Source organism: Montipora capricornis, chromosome 1, assembly GCF_036669925.1.
Source record: "Montipora capricornis isolate CH-2021 chromosome 1, ASM3666992v2, whole genome shotgun sequence".
In the NCBI taxonomy this organism is placed as follows: domain Eukaryota; kingdom Metazoa; phylum Cnidaria; class Anthozoa; order Scleractinia; family Acroporidae; genus Montipora; species Montipora capricornis.
In genome coordinates, this window is record NC_090883.1 from 53438830 (window position 1) to 53448829 (window position 10000).

The 10000-nt window shown below is 39.1% G+C and overlaps 2 protein-coding genes across 2 annotated transcripts in view; one reads left to right on the forward strand and one right to left on the reverse strand.

The window, feature by feature from the left end:
- Window positions 1–10000, reverse strand: part of LOC138050135 (uncharacterized) — a 347595-nt gene that overhangs the window by 310852 nt on the left and 26743 nt on the right. The window lies entirely within an intron of this gene.
- Window positions 868–10000, forward strand: part of LOC138054223 (uncharacterized) — a 12296-nt gene continuing 3163 nt past the window's right edge. Inside the window, exons 1-4 of the mRNA XM_068900717.1 lie at window positions 868–1043; window positions 4068–4384; window positions 5888–6688; window positions 7592–8218. Coding sequence (XP_068756818.1) covers window positions 4123–4384; window positions 5888–6688; window positions 7592–8218 — 1690 coding nt within the window. The 5' untranslated portion in view covers window positions 868–1043; window positions 4068–4122. The remainder of the gene's footprint in view (window positions 1044–4067; window positions 4385–5887; window positions 6689–7591; window positions 8219–10000) is intronic.

Consider the following 10000-nt stretch of genomic DNA (forward strand, 5'->3'; position numbering starts at 1 on the left):
ACTATTTTCACCATCCCATAATGCAATACGTTTTGGGGGGTTCTTTACATAAAAACAATAAAAGTTCTTTACTCATGGGACTGTATCATGCTTCAGTGAACTGGATATCCGTTGTTTTAATGCAAATAACCCCCCAAAGTGAACTGTATTATGGGATTGGTGAAAAAAGCGAATTTTTAAATGCGCATCTGGCAATTGGTTTCCATATCATCGCAAATGATCGCGAAATTCGACTGCATCATTTGGAACAGACTTAAAATCAGACATAAGTATAGTGACCACTGATACACAACAAACTGTACCCGCTACTATTTGATATAGATAGTAACATTTTTATCGCTTTGAAGTCCGGCAGTCTACCTGTTAGTTTTTTTGCGGTAAGACATGTCAATACATTGTCAGGTTGCAAAACATTAATTTTCTGTTCGGTCACCGTGTGCAAAGCCATTGTTTTAGTAGTTTCATCGTGTCCGGAAATATTTCATCTCTGTTAAACATTTGATACACGTTGTTAATCATTTTTTTTGTTCTCATGTCACGGGTAACATGTCACGAGCATGCGCGCTGAGTATACTTTGTTGTTTGAGATCTCACACGACAAAAGCAATGTGCATTGTTGTGGACTTGCTCTTGTTATTTTCTAACAAACAAAAGACCCCAACAGATAATGGACCTTAATCCAAACCCTTCATTTCCGGGAACAAAGATACTCCATTCATCGAACGCGAATGACCTTCAAGAAGTTTGTTTGATTTTACTGTCATGACAACAGTTCAAGTGAGCGCTGCATTGCTTTCATTGGTCTCCAAGACCTACCATTACGTCATTTTGCAATAAAATACTTCACGAAGGGGAAATAAACTGCAAGTGGCCTGACCGGATGTCCTTCTGATAAATAACTGTTTTTAAAGTCGTTATTTTCGTCTTCAGCAGGTCAGAACTATCAAAACTAAACTTATTTTCTCAGTGTTTATGTGTGACTGCGTCGTGTTGATGAGTAACTCTTGAACACTTACTCTGTGGATCTCTAGCAAAGCGAGTTAGTAAGTATTCAATCTTGGTGCGTTAAGTAAAGTAGTCTTACTGTTCAAACTTTTAAATAGCTTAAGCAACAGTGAACCGAGCATATATAGGAATTTGTGATTGATCAGGGTTAGCAAAATTAGCAAAAGGGGAAAAGTCTTCTCACAATTATCCATAATTTTTGTAGATGTTGACCTAGTAGCGTGATCTCTTTACTTGCAGACAGTGTTCATGTTTCATTTGGCAGCAAATCAAAACTCACACCGCCCCCAATATCAAGTCACATATCACGCTCGTTTGTTTATACTTAACTGATTAGAGTGTAATGTTAAGTGCTAGGTTTCTACCCCATATGAACCATGTGAGCGTTATCCCTGCTAATGGAAATGGGCCCATAATAATCTACTTTGCAATGTGTTTATAATGTAGTTTGCAATGTTATACAATATACAATTACTCTTGTCACCCGAGAAATTACGAGACGATGATCGTGTTAACATAAACACTGAAGAGTCGTACATGCTGCAATTCACAAATAAACTTTCGGCAAGGAAAGCTAAAGCCTTCTCTTGTTTGAAGCGTTCACAGAATTTGCCACTCTTTGACAGAGAGCAAAATGCGATCTTCTTCCCCGGCAAAGCATTTTTGACCGGTCGTAATTATAAAATAAACAATAGCATTTTTGTTTAATTAATCATACGTAACGTTGTCCATCCGTAAAAGTCGCTGATTAATCAGCTAAAATAGTCAACGAGAGCCTTGCCCTTGACAATGAGAACGTTGTTCGCCATTTAGTTAAATTGGACGCACAAAACCCTTCGACAATTTTTATCAATCGTATCTCATTCCCGTTTTTATAGAAAATATGAGCGATAATCCAGATACACCGCAAAATTAGGGAAATATTTTTGTTCTCTCGGAGCACAATGTGTAGCAACAGAGATTTTCTATCTCGCACATGACAAGGAAAAAAATGTTTGCCATGTTACAACATCAAACGAGACTTGCAGTTGAAGTCAAACTTTGTTTTGAGTTGTTTAATGTATTGATAAAAGTGTTAGCTATCGGGGAGGAACCTAAAGATTATCAATTCTCGTTGTTTAGCCAGCGCAAGAAAAAACTACCATGTGGCAAATTCACAACCGGCTTAACTTGGGTAAAGTTAATAGTGGTAGAAAAAGTGAATTCAGCATCACCTTATCTATTGGCAGTTTTTCGTTTCGCTAACTTGAATTAGTTCAATATAATATGAAGTTAAATAGCTCATGAGTCATGCATGATAAATTCATTCACGGGCTAGGGTAAATCTTATGCACAATAATGAATGCAAACAACAATGGGTACACTTAGTGAAAACCTAAACACAAATTTGCGGTAAGACATTTTGACTCTTCTAGATTCCGAGGTAGCGCGCATGAAAGGAGTTACATGTAAACAATCCGGTAAAAGAAGATTAGCTAAATCCAGGTTTATCTTACTTGTCTGTCAGGTGAAATAGGTTCACGGAGGACTTAACTCATAAACATGCAGTGTGACTCTTTTGTGTTAGATTGGACTCGATGGTCAACCAGAACTTTCTCATGAATATCAATGTTAAACCTAAACTTTAGATTTTAAGAAACTTTTTAACTTGGGTAGTTAGTTTTCACATGAACTAATACAACTTTCAGTGAAAGTTGTACGTTAATTCAGGGGCAGATCCATCCACCGTTTTAGGGGAAATCGATTAGAAATACGGGAAAGGGGACTTTGGGGAGTTGTGAGTAAAAAAACGTCCCGGGGGAGCATGCCCCAGAACCCCCTATAAACTTTTTTGTTGTTTTGGAAACCGGTCCTTATTTACCTTAGATCCGCCCTGGTTATTTTATTATCAGCTTAGCGCAAGGTCCGCATCGAGCGCTTTTGAATGTTTCATCTCCTTTTGACCACCGTTAACATTTCTGAAAAAGCCGATTATTTTGACAAATTTTTGCAGCAAAAAGAATGAAACTTATCAGCTTTCACGCTCTGAAATGAATTATCCGTAAGGAAAATTGGGAGAGCATAGCTTAACATTGCCACTTAATATACCGCGAAGCAACTTGTTCAAATAAGAGAGAAATGCTCATGGACCGGGAAAGAGCATTTTGGCAGTCTTCAAACAAACTAACAAATTGATCTCCAACGTAACTAGGAAAGTAGTTCTTTGCAATTTGATTTCTACGATAACACAGGACAACTATGTTTTTAGGGCACGTTTATCCAATCACGTTTTTCATGTTTTGTTTTGCAGAGGATGGTAAAGAACTGGGCTGTACGACATGCCTTTAGCACTATTTTATTTTCTTATAAGGCCAATTATTTTGTGGCCCCATGACTGCCCATACTGTAAAACTAAAAACTAAAAAGAGATCTTGTGAATTCCGTATTCATTGCCTATGCTATAACATATGTAATCTCGTTCCCAGAGGCTCCGTTGCCCTTGTCCAGCGGGACGACGCGGGAGGCTCTACTGCTTCCGGTTGAATAACTGCGCTTGCGTGAAGGGAGGTAATAAACAAAAATATCTGGAGTTCACCTTGCGATGAAAGCGCATACTTTTCACTCGCAAGACAGAACGCATGAGTATAAACACATTTCCTAATACGCCTGAAACGCACTGCGGAGAATCATAATAACGGGAGACATTTTTTCAATCAAAGCGGATTTCAGTACGTGGTGTCACGCAAGTGACAATTTTGAAATTCAAATGCAGTATTCTCAAAAACAAAAACGTTACGGAACTGGTAGGTCATCCTCAGCCTTGTATAGATAAAAATCCAGGAGAACTACTCACGAATTTGAGTCTAGAATTTAAAAATAGCATGAAATGAAAACGTTTTTCAAAAGCCAATCAAATATGGCCGTTTCCGACCACTTGTCAAGGGAACGATGATTCTGGGAACGAGATTGTAACACATGAATGTTTCCTTTCTATGAGCTCTCCCATGCACTTTGTAATTATGGTTACTCTTCCGTGACCGTAGTAAAGTTTTCATGGACATATACTTCTCTTCTTTGTGCAGGAGGATCTTGTTGCTCTGCTGATCGCAGGAGAGACTGGTACCAAATTATTAAAAGATGGATCCCAAGCATCGTGAAATCTTGCGCAAAAACTGGTCCTTTCTCAGAAGAGACCTGGAACCCAAGAAGTTATTACCGTGTTTGGTCAACATTTTGGACGACACAGATGATCAGGACATAAGGCAAAAGGACACAAGAGAAGAAAGCTCTGACAAATTGTTAGAGATATTGCCCAGGAGAGGTCCAGAGGCTTTCATCGAGTTTGTGAAGGCGTTACAAACAGTGCAGCCTCATCTAGCTAAACCTCTAATTCAAGCAGGTAAATCTTAAAGCACAATGGTCAACCAGCCGGTTACTAAGAATCTACATTGTTTTAGGGGAACAACGTAATATTTTTAGTGAGAGACGAAGTTGCACATTCAGTTCCAGTAGGATGATGATGATGCTAACTTTATTTGAAGGGACTATGTCATCAAGCGCGCGTGTACGAGTTGGTCAAAAAGCTTTTGAAAACGTCTGTCTGACTATTTCAAATTCTGTCGAAGAGGTCGAGTAGCTTATTTAGGGGTGGCGAATGGTTCTTCAAAAACTCTGGGTCTCGCCAAATTTTAGTCGTATTTCACGGGTCTCGAAGTCTCGTTTTTTGAGCGGTTATGTGCGTCTCGAAGTCTCGTTTTTTATATGAAGGTGTCAAACACTTTGAAGTCTCGGTCTCGCAATCTAAAAAGTCAAAATGTCTCGGGCTCGCAAAGAAAAACGCAGGTCTCGCCGTCGAGCAGAGTCTCGCATTTACCATTCGCCACCCCTTTATTTCAGTTGCTTGAATCGCGTTCATCTTCAGAGAGTTCCATGAGTTGGAAAGACAGAAGTACATGAAAGCTTCTATCTGGGCAGCAAGAATGTGAGATCGACTAGACAGTAACAATTGCTGAAAAGCAAAACATGAACGATGAGCTCTATGCAAATTAGTGCAGCCTGTCCCTATTGCGCATGTGTCCCACTCCCTTTAATGTTGTACCACTTGTTTAATTTAGAGCCCTCAGTAATAAATAGTGTAGTTAAATACTTGCATTTAACATGTTTAATTAAGGATAAGAGAAAACTATATTGCCCGAAAGAAAACCCTTTCGAAAAGGAAGAAGTAATCCTCTCACGTAAATGGACAATTTGAGCAATTGTCTCTTATAAACACCTGAAAAATTCAGTTGGCTCCAACGAGATTCGAACCCATGCCCTCTGTGATGCCGGTGTAACGCTCTACCAACTGAGCTATGAAGCCACACAGTTGGGAGCAGGTCATTTTGTTGGGCTCGCGTGTTGGGCTCGCGTGTTCCTGTGAAAGGACTCGATCACGAGCATGATATTTTGTGATATGTGCGGTATATAAATCCTGAAGCATATAAATAAATATATAATTAGCGAGTGGTTATACACGTTTACAACGAGGTTACGAAACAAGGCATTACGTATTGCCTGTGGTAGCTAGCGGTGCGGTGGTCTAGTGGAGCTCAGTGGTACTGAGTCAGCAAACGCTCTCCGACTTTCGAGTCCAGCTGTTGTCTCTTAAAATGATGCGACTCATTATCAACCTTTCAGTGTCCTAAATTAACAATAATGTGTAATTCAGTGCAAAATACAAACAAAAAAGGTAGAGAATGGGCTGCGATTTGAATGACGTTGCAAATGATTTGCAAATGCGAATCGAATGCATATGCAACTTAGTCAGTTATCAACCACAATGGAAACGTTATTTTACTTTGTCGACAAATCACCATATCATAAAACCCAGTATATGTAACGCTCATATCTTTTTTTCCTAAAGAAATAGAAGAGATGAAGACAGAGCTCACAATTGCCAGGACACACAGCGCCAGGCTGAGAGAAGAAGTTCTAATAACGAGAAAAGAATTGGACAAAGAGCAACAAACTCACAGGAAGACCTTGCAGGAACTTGAGGAACTGAGAAGCCTCCACGAAAAGATGGTAAAAGAAAGAAATGATGCAGAACACGTGGAAGCCCAACTGCAAGAATTGAAAGCCATTAATGCACGTCTTGAAGGGGAAGTACGACATGAACAAAGCCAGAAAGAAGTTTTCAAAGAAGAAACGATGCGTTTACGACAAATGTGTGATCATCTCGACGAGTCAAACAAACAAACTTTAAACGATTTACAAGCGTTGCAGGGAATTTTGAAAAAAACTTCGGAAGAAAATCACCGCGAACTCGTTAAAACGTTGCTCGATGTGAACAACAATAAACTGAACGAAAGTTTTTCTAGCGATAAACTGCTCTTAATCTCACGTCAGGGGGAAATTGTTGACGATGCGGAGATCCTGAGAAGAAATTCAACACCTCGCTTATCATTAAGCGAGGATACGGATGTGGAATTTGTAAAAACCAAAACATTCAGAAATGATTCTATATCTCCCGAATTATTAAATGATACAAGGAAAGACTTAGCTAGAGTCACAGAGGAGCGAGAAGATTTGAAGGAACGGTGCGAGAACTTAGAGAAACAACTCGAGGAAGCTAAGGCAAATTTGGAAAGACAACTCCGTACTGCAAATCAGTTTCAAGACAGAGCTACATCTCCCGGAGAACCAATGGAATATGAAATTAAAGGTTTGTGCTTTGCTTCGATATTACTTTTCGACGGTTCCTAACTGATTATGTCCTAAGTTAGCAACAATCATGGAAAAAAAAAGTGAATTAGGTTCTGCCGTAGGACCCACGCAATGAACTTGGTTGGAATTATAGGGGTGGCGAATGGTAAATGCGAGACTTTGCGAGACGGCGAGACCAGCGTTTTTCTTCGCGAGCCCGAGACCTTTTGACCTTTTAGATTGCGAGACCGAGACTTCAAAGTGTTTGACACCTTCATATAAAAAAACGAGGCTGCGAGACGCACATAACCGCTCAAAAAACGAGACTGCGAGACCCGTGAAATTCGACTAAAATTTTGCGAGACCCAGAGTTTTTGATGAACCATTCGCCACCCCTAATTATATGAACGGCAAAAAGACGTGGTAAACATAATCTTTTATTGTTTTTTTCCCCCAGTAATGTCAGAGATATAAAGGCGTTAAGTATAAATTACCTTTTAAAAATTGCCTCAACTAGAAACAGTAAGCTGAGTGTTTGAAGTTTTAATAAATACAAAAAAATCTCCCGCAGAAATAAACTTGACTGCAAACGGAGCACGTAACCTATGGAATAGTTTAGATTCTGTAGGTTGCATGATTCCCAACTGAATAAATGTTTACAATAGGTTCCTCGCCGATCAAGTACAGTGTATAACAAAAACGAATATAGTGATTTTTGTGAGTTTTCTATCATCGAAAGCTGGATTATAGGGTGTTTTATCACTTGAAGAATCCAAGATAAGGGTATCCACGAGTCTGTTGTAGCTTATTGGTACCTAAGTATACAAAATTGAGTAAGCAATTATAGCCAAGAAGAAGGACAAGGTTCTTTTTGTCATCACATGTATGCTCAGAGGGTAATGTTTGTTTTTCGATCTTGCAGATGAGTCTTGTTCTCGCTGTGAGAAACTGGAAGAAGAACTAAATTTGATAACTACTGAGAGAGATTCAATGAGTAAAAAGAAACAAAACTTGGATAAGGAAGTTCTGAAAATGAAAAACAGAATTAAAGAGATAAGCGAAGATTATCAACGAGAAAAACTAACTTTGCAAAAAGAACTGCAAATCTTGAAGGAAGAACGCGAAAACTTGTCGCGGGAGCTTGAGGCAACGAACGAGCAACAGCAAGGAGAGATGAAACTTCTCCAAGGGAAGAACGAAGAACTAACGGACCAGATTAACAGGCAAACATCTGAAGTCCATAAGATTACGGTACAGCTAATGAGAGAAAGGACGCACCTTGAGAAAAGCCAAGAAGAGTTGGTGAAAACAAAGAAGAAATTGGCTCGTGAAACAAAGAAGGTAAAGGAAGTTCGGGAAGAATTGGAAGCGGAGAGCAAGGCAAAAGTGGACGCCATGAAGCAAATTGATGAGTTAAAAAATGACCTAAGGAATCAAGATACTCACACGGGTGAAGAGATTTCACGCCTTCGCGAAGCGACCGATGCGGAGCGATCTAGATGCGAAGCTCTAATCGAAGAAGTGCAGAGACTGAGGAATATGCCAGGGCGTAAGTGTTAAGTGTATTGCGCCTTCCTCGAAAATGAGACGCATCTCTCTGTTGATATATGCACATTGCTCTGTACATGATGCAAATAATGTTTAATTAATAATGGTAATTGAACTGAGTGAAGTGCAATTTGGTCTGAAATCATACGTGTGATTTCAAAATCGAACGAGCGCGCAGCACGAGTTCGAGTTAAAATCACAAGTGTGATGTACGAGAAGAAGTTCAATTACCCCTTTATTACACCCATTTACAAGTCGCACAATGATTTTAAAGCTCAAATACAGGATTTTAGTCGGTACCAATATTTTATTGATCCAGTTGCCGGTTTATAAAAGAAGCGGACAAAAAATGGACACTGAAACTTGGAGACTCCCCTAAATGTAGATCTTCGGACTGAAGGAGCTCATAATCATCATTCAGAAATTATAAGTAATTAAATTCATCCATTTCTTGTAAAGCAAAGTTTTGGGAAACATAGTTGCAAAATTCATCACACAATAGCTTTCTTTGTCTTTCATTTTCTTGCAAGTTGATTGGTTACTTTTATCAAGATCTGATTGGTTGTTTTGTTTTAAGGTGGCTCAAACCAGTTGCAACACTCAAAGGAAACGTTCTTATTTGAAGGATTGGCACTACAATACTTTATCACTTAACAGCAATGTTATGGTACCATATCTAACACTCATTATTGCTGATTAAGATTCGGTCATTTTTGTGACGTAACAGTTACCGTGGCAACAGGAAAGCCCTGCAAAGACACCTCATATTTTAGCTTCAGCTGCTCATTTTTAAAAAAACGAACTCAGTCCCCCCCATTTTTTATTTCTGAAAAGTAATGAGCATGCCAGAATAAAATTTTCTGCAAAGTTTAAAACAATTCTAGGGAGCGGATTCAGAGCCACCTTAAATAATTGAAAATTTAAGGTAGCTTTAAATACGCTCCACAGGATTTCTTTAAACTTTGCAGAGTTTCATCTTGGCCCACTGATCACTTCTGTGCAATAAAAAAGTGGGGTCATCGTGTTCGTTTTTCAGGTACGAGCTACTAAAGCCAAAATGTATGGTTTTTTTGCAAAGTTTTCCTGTTTCTGTGTTTGTTACGTCACAAAAATGACTGCATCTTTTTCAGCACTAATTGATGTTTTAGATGGTACCATAACATTGCTGTTACGTGATTAAGTGTTCCTTCTAGAAACAAGGTCTCTTGAAAGTATTGAAACTGCAATACTCGTCAAAAATCTTGAAACACTTGCGTCTGTTCCCCTTCCCCAATGTTGATTTGGGTATCCCAGTGGTCTCAGTGCTTCAAAACACGCGTGGCTTAACATTGGGGAAGGAGAAGGCACATTTCTTAGAAAAAAACAGTGTGAGGTAGAAATCTCAGGATTTTTCCAGAAAATTCGAGAGAAACAATGTCTGTTTCAACGATTTGTGACGAGTATTGTGGATTCAGCCACCTTAATGTTCCTGACAAAAGAAATGACTGCATCTTGCTCAGCACTAATTGATGTTTTAGATGGTACCATAACATTGTTGTTACGTGATTAAGTGTTGCAGTGTCAATCCTTTTAAAAACAATGTCTCTCGAATGTATTGAAACTGGATTCAGCCACCTTAATGTTCCTTTCTCATTGCCTGAGGAAAAAGGGCGATTTAAAGCAAAAAGTAGTGCAATCCTTGAATAATCGCACTGCTGAGGGCCAATCAGATTGCAAGAATCATTTGCGAGTACTAAATGGATGTAAAAAAGGTGTAAATCGCCCGTGGGAAGGATGGAAAAGT